The sequence below is a fragment of the Lissotriton vulgaris genome, chromosome 7 (genome assembly GCF_964263255.1).
Source record: "Lissotriton vulgaris chromosome 7, aLisVul1.2, whole genome shotgun sequence".
Taxonomy (NCBI): Eukaryota; Metazoa; Chordata; class Amphibia; order Caudata; family Salamandridae; genus Lissotriton; species Lissotriton vulgaris.
In genome coordinates, this window is record NC_141695.1 from 1558570008 (window position 1) to 1558589478 (window position 19471).

At 46.4% G+C, this 19471-nt stretch overlaps 1 protein-coding gene across 1 annotated transcript in view; it reads left to right on the forward strand.

Moving 5' to 3' along the window:
• Window positions 1–19471, forward strand: part of ATP9A (ATPase phospholipid transporting 9A) — a 482075-nt gene that overhangs the window by 335702 nt on the left and 126902 nt on the right. The window contains exon 16 of the mRNA XM_086932451.1: window positions 2535–2627. Coding sequence (XP_086788577.1) covers window positions 2535–2627 — 93 coding nt within the window. The remainder of the gene's footprint in view (window positions 1–2534; window positions 2628–19471) is intronic.

The window sequence follows — 19471 nt, forward strand, 5'->3', positions numbered from 1 at the left end:
TGGAGCTGGTGTTGTAGCTGGAGGTTGGTTGCCCCCTCCCTTCCAGTATACAAGTTTTCAGTGTGTCAATCTCTTGTTTAGCACCTTACATTTTATCCTCTGTTCCAGTCAAATGGATATTCGCTATGGAGTTCCAAAAGAGTGTGCCTTGTAGATTGAAAGATCTTCCCACATCATAATTGTTCCTACATTTACTAAATGAGTCTTTAATGGAAAGCCCACCTTCAAAGTGATTGATTTCTGGGCATAGATTTAATATCAGAGTGTGCAGCCAAGGATATTTTTTTTGAAACACAAGGTTTTGATGTTAACCTATTGCCTGATTAGGAATCAGTGCATGAACACAACAGGGCTGGTTGGGAATAATGTGACGCAATAATTTCAGGTCAAAGCATGTGATCTAATTTTGGGCACCTTGAACGGATGCCCTTATCTTGGCTTTAAGATATTTAAAGATGTCATTGCGGTAGTTGGTGGAAGAAGAACACTGCCAATATCAGAAAAATCTGGAGCAACAATACCAATAAAGGGGGGGGGTTCCCATTGAAGAGGCTTACATTTAGGGCAGCTGACTTGAACATAGTATTAACATGTCGGACAGATAGGCTGAGGCTGGCCCCGGTTGTCTGTTGGCTCAAAACATGGCTCAATCCCCAATTAAGACTGAACCATGAGCTCATCAGGGATTGTGTCTCACTGGAGCAAGTAAATAATATACAATGGCTATATTGTGTTAAGAATGCTTTAACCAAGCTTGGACCCCTAGAACTATTTGATTTCCCTGATAGAATAAAAAAAGACGATCTGGCTCGGGTTAAAACACATTCTTTGAATCTGATGTCGGAAGAGCGGGAGGAGATTGAGCTAAAGAAATCTTCAGTTAAGGCATACTTTATGTTAAAGACCTCCCCCGAGATTGAACCTTACTTGAGGATCTTCACGAAGTTGTTTCATCGCCAGCTTTTACCCAGATTTAGATTTAACCTAATTCATTTTTCTCTGGGTAATTCACAAGGTTGGAGTAGGTTTGGTGAAATGGGTCCCTGTACTTGTGATCATTTTTCGTCATAGGACACAATGCATTTTATAATGCTCTGTGACCACTATAGTACTATCCGCAGGAGGTTTTAGTCCCAATTTTAAAGGGCAAAGGTTTTATACAGGTCAAACCCGCTCTACTGTACCTTCAGCTGCTTAATGACCCCTGGGAAATGTTTAATATTGCAAGTTTTTTAGTTGCAGCTGTGAGATTTAGGAAAAAACGGCATTCTATCTTATCTTAAGAGGACTTGTGAAATACCTGTTATTAATTTTCTGATACATGCCTTTTTTATAAATTATTTGTAATGTGTTGTGATGTACTGTTTCACATGTTTTTATGACAGTCAAGACGTCCAAGTAATCCAATAAAGTTGGTCTATACCCTCCCTAATTTTTATGTCGCCCATACCTTTGATGATGCAGTTTTTAATATTTGATTGTGTGTTGTATTGTGTAATGCATAGTGAACCACGTAACTTTTTTATGTATGGTACTTTTTATGGTTTTCACTAACCGAATAAAAGTGGTTTGACTGAATGCCGGTCAAAAGATTGATCACCAAGGTAACCCCTGGATTACAGATCTTCTGTGATGCATTGGAGGGAGTTTATAAGGAGTGAGGCAAATCAAACAGTAGCAATGTAAGCTGCTCTCAGCCTTTCATATATGGATTTGGAGCGATTTTCTATGCACCACCTACAGGATTCGAGTGATATAGCACTCGGGTATCTTTTCATTATCAATACCCTACAGTATTTCAGTGTCATTCTGAATGTCATCCGTATTCATGAGATAAATGTAGTTGCTGTTTCAAAAACGGAGTATGCCGTTCCTAAAGACAACAAATCCCTAAAGTGGATTGTGCTGGTGACTGTCTATCAGAAAGGAGGAAGGGGAATTCCTCCTTTCGGAGTTAGGGCCCTCACACCCCTAGCCAGCTGGGTGTCATGCTTCATCATTGGGCATGCTCCTCGTCCTTTCGGCACTGCAATACCCGACGGGCACCCTCGGTGGGGGCTCTTTGGCGGAGATCTTTTAATCTTTGCCGTGAGGGTGAGTGCGTGTAAGGGGCCCTATAGTGTTGAAGTGTAGTGATGTGTGCAAAAAGGAGGAATTTAAACAAATGGGAGGATCAGGGTAACTATTTTAGTAATCCTGTCTCCCACCTTGATTAAAAGAGAAGTGGTGGCGTCTGTCTATAGTAATGTTATAGTCAGTTGCTCATAAAAACTCATGTGCAATGTTGAAAATAATTGGTGGGCAGATCTTTTCTTGGGGTATTGACATTCCCACTGCTTCATAGACATAATAGACAGATTATCATGTTAGTCCGTTGCCTGCTGTACACTAAATTGACAATCCAGTCTGAGATAGGGGTAGCATTACACTACCATAATCAAAGGTACCTCTTCACAGAGAAAATATTTGACTATAGAACTGAAGTGGTAATATTACAAAAATAAAAACCTTTTGTGCTTTGGTTTCTTTCGCAGGAAGATTCAACAGGAGAAATCACATTGTACATGAAGGGGGCAGATGTGGTTATGGCTGGCATTGTACAGTATAATGACTGGCTGGAGGAAGAGGTAAGAGACAACAGTTGTTATTTAAAGAGCCCTATGTTCCTACCAACAAAATAGTGTATTAAAATACATTCTTACCTGTTGTTCATGTATGTACATACAAATGTGATGGATATACATTGAAGTACTTTATAATCCAAGAGAGTTGCACTTTGCGTTAAAAGGTGAGATTGAATTGCTCACATGCTTCAAATTACTTTGTAGTTGTTCTGCAGAAAGGGCGAGGTAGTGAAATGTTCTGCGGAAGACACAGTATGTTAACATTAGCCTTGGGTGAACCCTGGATGTGCCATACTCCCACTTGGACCTTCCTTCCCATTTATGTATAAAGAACGAAGGAGGATCTGAATTAATGCAAATGAATGTGCTACAAGTAAGAATGACTTTTGTCTGAATGCACCTCATTGGGGGTCTTTAAAGCCCCATATAGGATCTGGGGTGCAGGGTGCACACGTTTCTAATCATATACTCTACTGATTGGGTGTGTGCATGTTCATTGGTGATTTTCTTTTGGAGAAGTTCTTGGGACGTAGGCTCTTTCGTTCTCCCTCATAGAGTATCCTCAGTGGATTGTGGGGAGGGAGCAAATAGATTCCCTCTTGCTTATGTGTGGCAGACCTACACCGCACAGGTGTAGGCCTTTTATAATGAGGGGAAGCACTTGGCAAAGAGGATTCTCAGTTTCAAAGGACACAGCCAATGCAAAGGAGGTAAGGCTTACATTTGAATGTTTTCACTGTAATACTAGCCAATCATTTGGTACTACACAAGGGTCCTCGTGGGGCCTTCGATAATATCATTCTTGGCAGTGCAACCATTTGGCACTGGAGCAGGAGCAACACCATCCATCTATTGGCATCCCTTAACCCAATACATCATAACATATATGTTTACAGAAGAGTGTTTCTCATTGCCTTTCGAGTGAGTCACAACATTTCCTACAGACTCTTTGATCTTTGTTTATATAGATTCTTGATTATATTCCTTAGAACTCAGTTTGCTCTGGAGGATATTCTGTCCCTGCAAAGTTCTGTGTTGTATTATGAGGTCTTAAAAGATAGATACCCAGAAAGCCACAGATTCCTTTTCTTTTTTTTTTCTTTCTTTTTTTAAAACCTTTATTTAAAAAGACATGAAGATACAAAAGCAAACATACAGCCACTGCGGGTAGGCTGGCATCTGCCCCAATCCAATACAGAATAAAAGGTACACAGCCTTTCAGCCGACAACCCATAGGGCCCGGCGGCAAGTGGAAACCCATGTCTAGCCATATGTACATGTAAAGGAGAAGAGAAGGTTTTGGTTTTATCTTTTTAGGAAAACAACCCCAACCAACAAACATAAGAAAACTACTGCAAGGGCTCAAAATAAAAAGGGAACAGTCGTGGTGAATCCTTCTGGAGAGGGGTACCGTGTCTGCAATGATACATTGCCAACAAACTGGATGTCCGGAATGGAATGAAAGAGGGAACAGGTAGTAGGCAACAATACGCAAATAGAACCTGGAAAAGAGGGAATGTCATGCTAAGGGGACTGGAGACGTTCCGGTGGCGGCTCAAAGGGAGGGGTGCAGATCTCACCACGGTATTGATTCCACTGACCCCATATTTTGCCCCACTTTTTGGGCCTGCCCCTGGCAACATATACTGTTTTTTCACGGAACATGCACCAATCCATGTTCCTAGACCAGGCAGACAGACTCGGTGGCTTTGCCGCCCCCCACAATTGCGTAATGTCTCGTTTAGCAATCATATTTCCCAAGGTGGCCCACTGCGTTTGGGCAACATTATAGTCGTTGGGCTCCCATACATTCAGCAGGCATCTCCGGGCCTCAGGCAGAAGCGGAACACCCGTCACCTCAGACAGAACACCATGCACACGAGTCAAGAATGAGGCAACCGCAGGACATTCCCATATGATATTGAGGAATGTACCCACCATACCACAGCCACGTTTACACAAAGCATCCGAAACAAACCCCATCCGCAACAATCGAGGACCCGTCATATACACTCTGTGTAAGATTTTCAATTGCACCAGTCTCAGACGAGCCGAGATCGCCACCTCCTTTGGAGAGGATATCGCCGCCTGCCAGTCCTCATCGTCAAGCTCCACTCCATCGCTGGTCCAAGACGAGCGGAGCTGCACAAGAAGGTCCACCCGATGGTTTATTAATTTCTTATATATTAGCAAAATCGTACTGTCAGGGATATGCCCATCTAGTACTCTATCCTCAAGGGGCGAGGAGTCCGGGACGGACGTCCCAGGCACCATCACAGAAGAAAGGGCGTGCCGAACTTGCAGATAACGAAAGTGTTTGCGAGGGCCGAGTTGAAATTCCTCAAAAGATTTAATCTCGTCCTTCCGCAATAGATCACCAACCACACTAATTCCAGTAAGGTCCCATTTATCGAACCCCTTAGTCGTCCACAATTTACCCAACTTTTCCGACGCATAGAGTGGAGTCGCCCGAGTGAGGGTATCTGACCAACCAGTGGCAGCGGTGGCGTTGTACCAAACCCTTACCGCGACCTTTGTAGGCCCGGTCAGGTCCACATCAGACCGTTTCGAGTCAAGTGCCCTATTGTAGTCTCCGCCCGGGAGCAACCATTTATCCATGGCAAAGGCCGGATTAGCAGCCGGACCGTACATAGCATGGTTAACCGGGCTCAATTGTGAGGCCCAGTAATACCGTCGGATATCCGGTAACGCAATTCCGCCATCGTACCATGGTAGCGTAAGCTTGGCCAAGGCAATCCGGGGACGGCCGGCCCACACCAGTTTCCTTTGCAAGCTTTCTATCTCACGGAAGTAGCTGGAGGGCACTAGGTCTAACGTGTTCTGGAGAGCGTACAGAAACCTGGGAAGAGACATCATCTTGAATAAGGCTGCCCTACCCACCAGGGACAGAGGCAGCCTGTTCCACGCCTATACATCCGCTCGTAGCCGAGCGAGCGGGGGAAGCAAATTGAGCCGGTATCTAGTCGTCGGGTCACGTGAAATGTGAATGCCTAAATACTTAAATCCTGTGGGCGAGATCTGTATTTGACAATTACGTGGTACTAGCGGGACATCATCCGTAAGCGAGTATACACATGACTTGGTCCAATTAATGACTAGTCCTGAGTTCCTGCCAAAGGAGCTAAGAACATCAAATAGTACTCCCAAGGATTTCCGCGGGGAAGTAAGGTAAAGAAGAATATCATTCGCATAGAGCGAGATGCGATCTTCAAAACCAGGGGCCCACCTGATGCCCTTAAGGGAAGGCTCCCATCTCAACCAGGCTTCCAAAGGCTCCAGAGCCAGCGCAAAAAGCAACGGGGAAAGGGGACATCCCTGCCGCGTACCCCGACCCAAAGCGAAGGGAGCCGACACGCTACCGTTAACAACCACCTGGACCAAGGGTTCCTCATAGAGCAAACGGACCCAACCAATGAACACCAGCCCAAAGCCGAACTTAGCCAAAGCCGCCCATAAGTACGGCCATTCCACAGTATCAAACGCCATAGTGGCATCTAACGAGACCAAAATGGCCGGCTCATGCAGTGTATCCGCCCTCGACAGCACGCCATGAAGGCGACGTAGATTCAGCGCAGTGTTAATGGCAGGAATACAACCGGATTGGTCCGGATGCACCAGATCACTTATCACGGTTATCAATCGGTTGGCCAACACCTTAGCCAAAACCTTGAGTTCGACATTTAGGAGAGAAATAGGACTGTACGAGGTACAGAACTCACGTGGTTTACCCTCCTTGGGAATCACCACCATGGAGGCGAGTCGTTGATCTCGGGGAAGCCGGCTTCTCTCTCTCGACTCCAAAAACATAGAGCGAAGATACAACGCAATTTTGTCTGGGCACAACCTGTACAGCTCGATGGGCAGGCCGTTTGGTCCCGTATCTTTACCCGAGCGAATGGAGCGAATAGCGAGCGCTACCTCATCCGTGGAAAAATCCGCCTCCATTCGCTCCCTATCAGGTTCAGACAGACAAGGCAGGGCGATATCTCGAAGCAAAAGAAGGGAATCCTCCTCAGGCCGGTCCGAGACCGGAGCATACACCTTTCGAAAGTGGGAGGCTAACTCCTCCACTATCTCCAGTGGATCCGTCACACGTACCCCATCCTCACGCTCAATCACAGGCACCACACGACTCAGTCTCTCCCGTTTATCCAACCACGCTATCAACTTCCTGGCTTTATCGCCCACATCATGCAGACGGCCCATTTGCTCCCGACTCATGGCTTTCGCAGCATCCGTGACCAAGGCCCTATAGTCAGACTGTTTTAACTGCAGAACATGCAACTTCTCCTGCGTGACTCCAGTTTCAAATTCTCTCTCTAGAGTGACCACCTCGGCCTCCAGCCGTTCAACCTCCTCGTTGTGTCGCCTCTTAGAGCCAGCGATAAGCGATAGCACCTGGCCCCGTATCACAGGTTTAAAAGCTTCCCAGAGGGACACTGAGGACGAAACAGATCCCACATTCTCCGCAAAATAAAGGTCCAGGGCCTTAACCAACCCCTATCTAGTCTCAGGAGTCCGGAGATGCCAGGGATTGATTGGGGCGATTCGGCCCCCAGCATTCAGATGGAGATCAATATGAACCCACAGCGGGGAGTGGTCCGAAATGCCTCTGGGTAAGTGTCGGGCCTCTCGCACCATCGTGGCCTGGACAGCGGGTACAAGAAGATAATCAAGCCTAGCCAGACTCCCATGCGCCCCAGAGTGAAAGGTATATTGGGCCTGACCCGGATGCAGCAGCCGCCAACAATCTACCATACCAAATGTATCTAGCAACCCACTAAGACCAGATTGGGATGGTGTAAGCGTCCTGGGAGGGTGTCGATCCAGCGAACCATCCACCACAGAGTTAAAGTCTCCTCCCATCACTAGAAGCCCTTCGGGAATCCCCAGCAACAATTTACCCAAATCAACAAACGTGGTAGCCTGCAAGTCAAGTCAAGTCAAGTCAAGTCAAAGAATTTATATAGTGCACTACACACCCAGAGGGTCTCAAGGCGCCTAGGGAGGGGAGGAGGATTACTTGTCAAATATCCACGTTTTAAGTTGCTTTCTGAATGCTAGGTGGTTCTGGGTAAGGCGAAGGTAAGTGGGGAGTGAGTTCCATGTTTTAGCAGCCAGGTATGAGAAAGATCTGCCTCCCATTGTGGTCTTGTTGATGCGAGGTACAGTGGCGAGGGCTTGGCTGGAAGAACGTAGTTGGCGGGGGGGGGGGGGTGTAGAAGGACAGTCGTGAGTTGAGGCATTCTGGTCCGATGTCGTAGAGTGGTTTGTGTGCGTGGGTTAGCAGTCGGAAAGTGATCCTCTTATTGACGGGTAGCCAGTGGAGGTCTTTCAGGTGACCAGAGATGTGTTCGTTGCGCGGGATGTCTAATATGATCCTGGCTGTTTTTCTGGTTTCGGTGGGGATCCAGCGAAATGTTTTTTTGAGCATGCGAAGAATGTTGAAGCAGGATGAGGATACGGCGTTGACTTGTCTGTTCATTGAGAGTGAAGAATCCAGGATAACGCCTAGGTTCCGTGCGTGGTCTGTCGGGATGGGTGCTTTTCCAAGAGCTTCCGGCCACCAAGAGTCGTCCCATGCAGAGGGGGAAGTACCTAAGATGAGGACTTCTGTTTTATCTGAGTTCAGTTTCAGATGGCTGTTTTTCATCCATTCGGCAACTTCTTTCATTCCTTCGTGTAGATTAGTTTTGGCGGTGCTGGGGTCATTGGTGAGAGAAAGGATCAGTTGAGTGTCATCCGCGTAAGAGATGATGTTGAGGTTGTGTTGGCGGGCGATGGTCGCGAGGGGGCTCATGTATACGTTGAAGAGGGTGGGACTGAGTGAGGATCCTTGTGGTACGCCACAGATGACTTCAGTGGCCTCGGACTTGAATGGTGGAAGGCGGACTCTCTGTGTTCTACCGGTGAGGAACGAGGTGATCCATTCAAGTGCTTTTCCTTGTATTCCGATATTTCTGAGGTGTTGTAAAAGGGTGCTGTGGCAGACTGTGTCGAAGGCTGCAGAGAGGTCGAGGAGGATGAGGGCGACTGTGTCTCCATTGTCCAGTAGAGTTCGAATGTCGTCTGTTGCTGCGATGAGGGCGGTCTCAGTGCTGTGTTTTGCTCGGAAGCCGGACTGTGAGGAGTCGAGGGATTTTTTGGCTTCGAGAAAAGCGGCGAGCTGGTTGTTGACAGCTTTCTCGATTACTTTGGCCGGGAATGGAAGGAGCGAAATGGGGCGGTAATTTTTGAGTTCGGTGGGGTCCGCTGTGGGTTTTTTCAGAAGGGCGGTGAGTTCAGCGTGTTTCCATTTTTCCGGGAAGGTGGCGGAGTTGAAGGAGCAGTTGATGACGTCTCGGAGGTGTGGTGCTATGACGGAGTCTGCTTTGTTGAAGATGTGGTGAGGACATGGGTCTGTGGGGGATCCTGAGTGGATGGAGTTCATCAGGCGGATGGTGTCCTCAGTGGAGATTGGGTTCCAGTCGTTAAGGGTGTTCAAGGGGGGATAATGTTCGGCATATGGTTCGGTGGGTTGGTCTCCGGGTTGGTTGTCGAAGCTGTTGTGGATGTCAGCAATTTTGTTGTGGAAGAATGAGGCTAGGGAGTCGCAGAGGGTTTGAGAGGGGGTGATGTCGTTGGAGTTGGCCGAGGGATTGAAGGGAAGGGAACTACGAAGCATAATACCAGCTCCTCTGGAGCCCTAAGTAAACCCTGAGTGCGCCACCAACCTGTAGCCCCTCCGATTCATAGCATGAAACGTATTCCCAACCAGGTGCGTCTCCTGCAGGAGTATGATGTCGGGAGAATGACGTTTCACATATTGAAGTACAATTCCCTGCTTTATCTTGTCCCCTAAGCCATTGACATTCCAGCTCAAGACCCGTAGCCCCCTACCCCCCATCCCGGAAGTAAGAAATCAGGTCCACCAAACCCCAAGAAGGAAACGCGGAAAAAGCAACAATACGTAGCCCCAAATGCAGTATGAAAAAAAAAGGGAAAATCCAACCCCCCTCCCCCCAAACCCCATGAACAACAACCCCCCACCCTGCACCCCTGCGAGGAACCAAGAAACCACCCCATTCAGCAGTGTGCCTGTCGCCCTACCCCAAGAACTAAACTACAGATGAAAAGGAAAAATACCCCCGGAGGAGGAGAAGTCCCGAACCCCCCGCCGCCCCAGGCTCCAAATTATAAAAGTCATTGACCCAAAGAAGGAGAACAAAATTTCGTAACACAGTAAAATGGAGCATACGCCGGTGCCTCTACTCCTCCTGTTCCCGTCGGTCACCTTCAGCACCACCAGTGTGGTCATCATTGTCTCTAGGCGTAGATAAAGTGTCCAACCAGTCACTGGCCACCTCAGGCATATCGAAGAAGAGCACCCGCTCATTGTGTTCAATGCGCAGTCGAGCGGGGAAAAGCATGGCATACTTCATGCCCAAATCCCGTAGTCTACGTTTCACCCCGGAGAACGCCAGTCTCTGCTTCTGCACCAGGGGAGTAAAGTCAGGGTAAAAGTTAACGGAGGTATTCTCAAACCTAGTGGGGCCGTTGGTCCTCGAAGCCTGCAAGATGGCGTCTCTGTCTCTATAATTGAAGAGCCTCGCAATGATGGGCCGCGGGGCCATCCCCTGTGCTCGTCTGCCGACCGGAATCCTATGGGCGCGTTCCACAGCAAAAAGCTTGCTCAAGCCTTTAGGGGCAAGGTAGTTAACAATCAGGTCCTCAACAAGAAGGTCCGTCGATTGATGTGCCGATGTCTCCGGAACTCCGACAATGCGTATGTTATTTTGCCTAGTACGACCTTCAAAATCCTCGAGGCGGCGAGCAAACCGTTCGCTAGAGGATTGAAGGGTGCGGACCTCGGTCTGGAGCTCGGACACATCCGAGGTGAGACTGGCAGTCTTAATGTCCAACGACTTCACCCTCTCGTTGGTTTTCCCCAGATCTGCCCTGATCAGGCCCACGTCTACCGCCACTGTGCCGATCTTGGCCGCCAAGGTCTCATATTGTTGGCCCATCGACGATTGTATGCTGGCGATGGCTCCCATAATGTCTCGTAGAGTCAGCTCTTCTGGCTCCGGGGTGCCACTACCCATGCCCTCCGAGGTTTTCCCTGTCCCACTCGGCGAGCCCTTGTCCTTGCAAATCTGTCCATAATGGAAGCTTGGGCCCCGCCACCACCAGTTGCAGTCTTGAGAGACCGTTTGTCACCCTCAGACTTAGCTGCCATAGTGGATAGCCCGCCCCGCCGGGGCTTTCGAGATCTGGTGTAAATGGCTCCCTCGAAGGAAAACTCCACAAGGTGTTGAAACACAGGGCACAGTGGGGATCAAGCCGGGAGCTGCAGTAGCCAGCAGGCTCGAAATCAGCTATCTCCAATCCTCGCGGCCAAGGAGAAGCGAAACCGAAAGTAGGTCCCGGGCAACCGTCTCATGCCACAGGCCGTTGTTGTTCAACTACTTTCGGGGTGCTCCCAATGCCCAAGGTCCGGGATAAGCCACGATGTAGGCCTCGGGGCTCCAGAAGGAGCAAGTCGGGCATCCGGTGTCCAAATCAAATTCTGAAAAGGGTCTTCCAGATCAGGAGAGTCGCGGCAAGAAGAACCCGTCGTCTAAACCAGGATTAGTGCCAGGATAGTCGGTGGAGGCAGCGAGGGTCCCGGGAGCTCACAGCTCACGCGACCATCTTGGATGCGCGCTAAGCTCCTCCCACAGATTCCTTTTCAGTTCTGATCTGTGCTCAGTATTATTGAGTAAAACCTCAATGTTCAATTGATCCCCTACTTGCAGTATCCATATGTTGGTTGATGTCTTAAATATCTGAGTTGTACGCCTGCAGAATTACAACCATGTTCGTGCCCTACGGTGAGATAGCGGGAGGTGGAACTCATTTAGAAGTTTTGTTGATGGCTGAAAATGCAACGATTGAAGCTGAGATGGACTTGCCCTGCACCAATCACTGGAGTTCTACTTTTAGGCTTTTAGGCTCCATTCAGTGTTGATTTTGATTGTAGCTGAATAATCACATCATAGGTTTTGAGGCAAACACAGATATGAAGGGATGGTTTATGAAACCTGAAATGTATTGGCGAGAACCCTTTAAATTTGATGTTATTGATTAGATTGATACAATATTGGCACATAAATGTGACAACTTCTACACAAAAATGTGTGATGAAGTAAGGAAAAATTGTGAGTCCGTGAGGATATATAACTCAGTTGAAGCTCTGCTGAGTGTGGATTAAACATCATGGAGGAAGAACACTCATAAGTTTGTGTCATATGCCACTTCGGATTTAAACATTCTGTAGAATTGATCAGTTCCATCAATTAACATTCCATGTTGCTTTTTTCAGTTGCTGAGGTTTAATCTTTGAAAATGTTAAAAAAGGCACGAAGAAAATGTACGCTCTCACTTGTAAGTGCAACCCCCAGAATGACTGTGATTAGGAACTATGAAGCGAGTCACCTCATAGTACCTCAACTTCGTTTTTTTAGGTCGAGCCTAGACGAAAGCAAAAGCGAAGCTTTTGCTGTCTAGGGCTCGACAACTTATGTTATCACTCTGGGGGGAATGTGGACAGCAGACTGACACGCGCTTCTCCTGCCGGAGATTTTACCTCGTGGGCGCGCACGGCGCCGTGCCCGTCTCGTGCCTCATATTCCCGTGCGCAAACACTCACACAGCCACACTCACACATGCGCACATACACAGCCACAGACACACACAGACACACACACACACTCCATACACACACGCACCCCCCCTTAAACAGACCCACGCGCACACAGACAGACACACGCACAGACACACTCGAACACACACAGACACACGCGCGTACACTACCCCCCCCCCACCACTCACCTGGCTCTTTCGGCGTGTTCCGTGTCTCCTCCGCAGCGCTGGTCTTCACCCGGGCCCCCTCCTGGGACCCGGGACTTCAGATGCTGCACTCCGCTTTGGCGCCGGGGCTCGGACCTCGCATGCGTGGGCAGCCCCCGCCCTCTCGCTTAGCCCGGGCTGTTTTCTGTTTCTGTTCTGTTTTGCTGGTTTCTATAGTGGGAAAGTCCCATAAATTAAGCCTTGGTGGCGCGGTTGCCTATTACGTCCTCTGCAAGTACCAGAATTTAACAGTTGGTCTCGGGTTCGAACCCAGCGAGTCAGCTCGAACCTTCGTCATGTTTCCGACGTTTATAAAACAAGCAAAATTGAGCTGTAAAACAAAATGGTTAGGACCACTTGGATGCTTGTTCTGAGAGAGAGGGCTTCTAAAACCGGTCACAATATAGCGCTTTCTCTCTAACTGCAGTCAAAACATGAGGTTTTTAGGAGCTATACCGTCCCCCCACCAGATACCTTGTGGCATTCCTTTCGGACAATTCTGTCTTATGCTCCTCATAATGTATGCAATGTCACAGCTTCTTTAGCGGTTTAAATTAAAATTCCAAATGTAGGATCGTGACAACCAAGTCCATCCCTGGGAAGACAACAGCTCACAGAATATATAGCAGGCACCGATCTGAAGTCATCCGGGCGCTTTACATGAGCACTGCTTGCATTCAAAGTGCACATATACATTTTTTAGACGCAGGGAGGTTAAGTAATTTGCAGAGAATTACCCCATGTTTGAGCCTTCTCGCAGATTCAAACATGGCCCCCAGCTTTAAAATCGGCCCTCTAACCATTAAGCTGCACCCTCTCCCGACAGGGTGTTACTTTAACATTAAAAAGAGTAACTGGGTTTCATTGGTGTATGGCTGTGTCCACAATCACAGCCTGTTGGATGGTGAAAGAATGCACAGAAGCTCCTTTGATGCGCAGAAAAATGTGTTTTAAAACTGTGCACTAAGCGCAGAAGGGCGTGTGTGCATAAAACGTCACGTGCACACTATTTCCCCATTTGGTAGACGATTGCTGGGGCCAGAAGTATCGGCGTCCTGTCGCACCCCATGGGTTGTGTTATAGCACTTCAGGTGTGTCCTTTTAGCGCTCTGAGGGGCAGATTTACTTTGTTATGCACTAATCAGAGATCACATCGCCATAAACAGAGGTCCGGAGGAAGGCGCGATCTTTCCTCCTTAGTTGTGACCTTCCTGGTAGGTGGGGATATGGGGCATAAAACAATTCAGGGAATGGGAGGGAGAATACGTTTTATTTAGCACAAAGGTATTAGGGTTACTTAAGGCACTAATTAAGTTCCATCGACCGGCTGGGTCTGTCCTGAATGCCATGGCTGCAGGGGGGGACACCAGGGCAGGTTAATACAGTGCCGGTTACACTTCCGCTCGTTTCTGAGGTGACCTTGAATAACCGGACGCCAAGCCGTCGTCTCTGTGTTAGTGTCGACAGAATGCTCAAGGAGACCCGTGATTGTAGGGCCAGAGGGTCGCAGATTCAGATGTTACTGTCATTAAAACCTTTTAGATGGAGGTGCATTTATGGGAGTGCACAACCGAGGCAGTCACTGCCCAACCGCGGTAAATCAACAAACTCGTAAGCATTTCTGTAGCTAAAAGTAAATTTGCAGCATTTCTGTCGCCGCGAACTCCTGCCCTGCCCATAAGTTAACCCGGAAAAGCATGAGACGCGGCGTCCACGGACACCTGCTTATAAAACAAAAGGTAAGGTTTGTTTGCATAGTGTTGGGAAAATGCAAATGCTGTCTAAACATGAAGCGAGGTGTCCTAAAGTGGGTGCCCTGCTGATTAGTGTGGGAGGGTCAAGGGAAAGAACTGACAAAAAGAGGAAGAGGGCCTGAGTTTTTAGTCTTTGTGGAAGCTAAAAATAAGGTCTCAAAGCACTTCCCCCTCATTCATTTCCCCATTTCAGAGGCCTGAATGGGCCTTATCGTCATAATCCATGCGGCTGCGATGCAACTTTGAACAGTCATTAGGGCCAAACCAGTAAGCTATGCACTTTGAATATACACAGGGTCTGAAGCCATCACTCTATCATGCCTGAAAGCCAATGTCTAGGCTTCATCTGTGCGTGTTACGTTGTGTGCTTGAGACCACTCAGTGGTGTGCAGCACAATACATAGAAGAACAAGCATTTGCAATGCAATAGGTCTCGCATTTACGTGACTTTGAGCTATTGGCATTGTAAATGACAATGCCTTTTATTTATGTTTTAGTTTTTCAAACATAAATAAAAGGTATTGCCATTTACAATGCCAGTAGCTTAAACTTGCATAAATGCGAGACCTATTGCATTGCAAATGCTTGTTCTATGGTGACCCTGGATTCCTGTCAGTCTTCTTTTTTCACAGAAAGTGAATAGTGTAAGGGTCCATTTTATTGTTTTGGTATTCTCTCGTTTTATGTTTAACTATTGGAGTGTATCTTTCAATGAACAGGGATCCTAGGAGCAATAAGCTGCTGGATTTATTATTAGATCCTTATATTCCATGAAATACCCTTCCAGTGTAAAAGCACATTGTTGGTGGGGTATTTATTCTGTGCAGTGGAGGGTATGCTGATTCACTTTGTTGATACCTTTCAGTGGCAGCTGTGCCATGCAGTGGAAATGTGGTTGTTGACCTAGTGGTGCGTACAATGATGGCATCGCACTCAGATATTGAACACGGGCACTTTGCAGCAACGGATGAACATAGTTGGCACCGAACAAAGCAATGCTTGATAGTACAACTTTTCCTATACCATACATTAGCATATAACTTTGACACTATAGGCGGTGTTGTGCAGAGAGCGGTGTGAACAGAACACACTGTTTCTCATTGAAAGCCATACCAGTAACTCTTCATTGCCCAAAAATACAGTTTAGTCACCAGTCTTTTTTCGGGTATCCTTTGCCATCATTTTCCACAGTTCACTAAACCCAGCCAATTACCTAGTTGTTATGAGTGCATTATCAAATAACCTAGTTAGTGAAAAGTTTTTTCTTTAAAAAAACAAAACATAAACAGTAGTGTTTTCGTGTACCAAATGGCCACTGGTAGGTTGGTCCATCGAGTTCATTGTCTGATCAGACCAAGGCGTTAGAACCGTTACTTGACCTGTATTATTAATGTATGTAGTTCCTGTGAGAAGGTGGAGCCATATACATAGGGTGCAAAACAAACATGAATTCCGCTAGTCTGCTCCCTGCTCTGCTGTTACTTAATACGATTTAGTTGCATGAGAATGTATGCGCCATAGTCAGACTTCGAACCTGCACTTTAACTGCATTTGGGGAGCTAGGTGTCTGAAATGGTTGAGGTCAATTTCAGAGTTCAGAAGTGCACTTTTGTTTTTTTCTAAATAACTGGCTACATTTGGTATAGTCCATGAAGGAGTGAGTGCCTCGAAGGCTAAGTAGCCTGCCCTGACCACTTCTGGCTTTGGACTCCTGGAGGTTCCTGGAAGCTGCCCTGAGGACTGTGTATACGGGTACCCCTAGAGAAGAGGCAAGAGCACCCGTCTCAAAAATAAAAAATAACTCGTGTGTGGATACTTTACAAAATGGAATCAGCCAGCAACCACATGAAAGAGATTGCAAAAAATCGAGTTAGAGGCATCACATGTTGTGTTTACTTCTGTGGGCCACCAGGAGGAACGGTGAGACCGTTGAGTCCCCTAAAGATTTTCTGTGGTGCTACCCTAGGTATCCTAGGTCCAAGACGGAATTACCCTGTGAGATAAAGCCTTTGAATTCAAGTACACCTGGAGCTGAGGCTTTGCATGGACTTTCTGGGGTGCATGGACCTTTCTTTTTAGGTCCTCTGTGGTTGCTGGGAAACCCTGTTCAATGTAGAAATAAGAGTTTGACACACAACTTTTATTGTTGCAGTGCCTATTCTGATACCACTTCTAAACATTTTCATGACTGAAATATATTACAAAAGAAGGGCTTCTGCTTTACCCTTGAGTTCTATGGTGACACCTGGACAAAGCCAGTAGGTCTGACTTTTTATTAATGCACCTCTCGTTTTGCATTCTGCGCATAGGTTGGAGTCTTCGTCTCTATGAGTTGATCCTGGGGGTGCACATAACTTTAGCCGCCTCCGTCACAAGTTTTTCAGTGGATATGAAGGCAGTTACTCGACCTGTGAGACCGTTGTTTGTGGTACACCCCCTGAAGTTGGTGAAGCCCTTTAGAGGGTGTCCTCATAGGATTGTATCTGTATGTTAATCTGTGCATTGAATTTAGTTGTGTGTGTTACTTTTTGTATGCAATAAAGAGTTTTCTTTGTAAAATTAAAGGCACTGATTGGACAGTGATTTATTAAGTATTGTTTGTTATGTTTTGAATCTCTAGCCCGTAGCACCTTCTCTGAGTCATCCTTGGACTGTTGTACCTCACTATGAAGAGAGTCGAGTGCTAAAGTGGGGGTACCTGATTCTCAGTTTGGGAGTCTTTAAAACGGGACCCGGAACACAGGAGGCAAAGAACCTATTGTTAGAAATGAGGCCATGTAACTTCTGAATTCCTAAGAGTCTCTAACCAGGCCTTCTCACGGTAACCATAATATTCAATTTCAGTCATATATTCAGCCTTCGGAAAAAGATAAATTCAACAGCGACCTCTCATTCTGTGTCAAGTATGGGGGGGGGGTGGGGGAAGGTCTTACTATATATACACTGTCCTCTATATGTTCTCAGTTCATTTGTCACGTTTCTGGCGCGTTTGTTTTACTTTGAGTTATATCAATTTTAGACCCTTTCCTGTTCTTTTGTGTTTCTGCAAGTACGAATTGTGTACAGTCATCACTCGGGTCATCCCACGTTTCCTCTGCTGCCGAACCTTCTGCAAGTTTCTGTTCAGCTCAGACCTTTGATGTCCCTTATCACTGTAGTCCCACTACACGCCTGTCTGTGCACATCAGCTATAAATTGTGATTCTTGGCTTTACTTTCAAAGGCGTGATCTAAAGTACGAGGCAGTGCTACGTTATGAAATATGAATGCTGGGGTGTCCGGAACAGACATCTTGGTTCGAGCATAAACAATGACAAATTGTTACAACTTAGTTTTCAGGAAGAATAGTTGTATTTTTAAATAGATTCGCCATTTTCATGCAACTACAGCGTTTCTCGTTTCCGGCTTCGCAACGGCAGCTTTGAGAAATGTTAAACTGAATTAAAAACCAAAGCAGATGAGCACATGCATTTGAAAATCTCATTTATTAATACTACTGGACTGTACATTGATTTTAGCTGCTCGTAAAATGTTTTTACGCCCAATATTTTTAAAGTACAAGGTGAACACACGGGCGGAGGCTGTTGCTCTCCTTACAGAAATGTCGTTTTTGGATATCACAATTGCGTTGGGGAAATTTTTGAAAACATCAAGAGATGCTGTAATGGAGGCATCCAAGGAGGTTGGGAAATTTTAAGACATTAAGATTTTAAAATACGGAGTATGCCAATTTAGTGTTTTTATGATTTTAAATGTGTATAGAGTGTTAAAATTAATTTTGGTGTACAATTTCTATTGCTAAGTGGATCCATGGTTCTGTGTATGGTTTATAGACTATTGTCTAAATAAACTTTGTTTTACTACTCATTTATTAATAACTAAGGAGGTAGAGATTTGATTTCAATGAGTTAGTGTGAGGCTGCTTTGTTTGTACATTCATTTAGTTAATGTTTATAAAATACAGAGACGTTTTAAGGCATGTGCAAAGTGGGCTTGGGCCCCCTGAAAGATCTGGCTCTGTTCTCTTCACAGCCCTGCCCTGATGACCTTGAATGATTCTTAAAGATAGATTGTTTTAAATACCACTTTTTTTTAGTTTATTTTACATACAAGTCATGATGCGTGGGATTCTTTTACAGAAGTTACGCAGAGAAATGCAACATCCATATAAAAGTTCCTTTTTGATCGAAACAGTACCCCACGTTTGAGAAAGGGCAGCGGTTTGCAGTGATTAATTGCAATATAAGTGAGCTGCTGCTATATTACTATATTGAAAACACAGGTCAATATCCCTGAATATTAGGTGGAAACACGTTTAGAATTTGGACTAGTTGCCTGCGCAGAGTCAGTGACCTTGCCAAAGACAACTTGAAATAGCTGAAATTGGATCATAAATTCAAAGCTGTTCCAAACAGGGGCCCCCAAATTACCTTTGGCCCATGGCTCCCAAAATCCTTAAGCTGTCCCTGATCAAACTTTCATAAATTGGTAAAGCAAACGCATCTTTGTTAGATTAAGAGCTTAACAACTGTAAACCATGTGGTTGAGCCCACAACACAGCTTCGCAGCAAAGCCACAATCCACAATAGTGGCTACGCCTGCAAAGTTAATCGATTGAGAGGTAGCATAAGATTGTATGCCACATACAATGACCACCAACCAATCCAGGGGTTCCCCTGTCCCTGTTGTTCTAAAGCACACACTCTGTGTTGGAGGCAGACAAAGAATGTGAGAAAGAAAAGAGAATCAACGTACTCCTGTAGCTTTTGGTGTGAATTGCCCTGTTTATCATCAGACCGTTTGCGCATAGGTTTCTGTCAAGAAGGTGGCACAGTGCATTTATTTTATGCATTTTTAAATAGCATGTACTTTACCCAGAGGTGTCGGAGAGCTTTACAGTAGAGTAAAGTGAATTACATAAGGACCGAGAGTGATGTGGGAGTCGGTAACACTGCTAATATGCACAACAGTTACTTGTGGTGAGAGGTACAGATTTATAGGTTACAAAGTGATGCCGCATAGTGATTGCCTTTTTTTCTTTTTTAGCGTGAGTGCCCCTCCGTGCCTCTTCTGCCCATCCCACCGCTCCATGCCTCCTCTGCACCCTACCCACAAGTATTTCACCACCTACAACTGTAGAGCTGTTTACTTAAGCACTGCAGTGCAGGCAGCGGCAGGTCCTCCGCTGTGGCGGAGGAGTGAC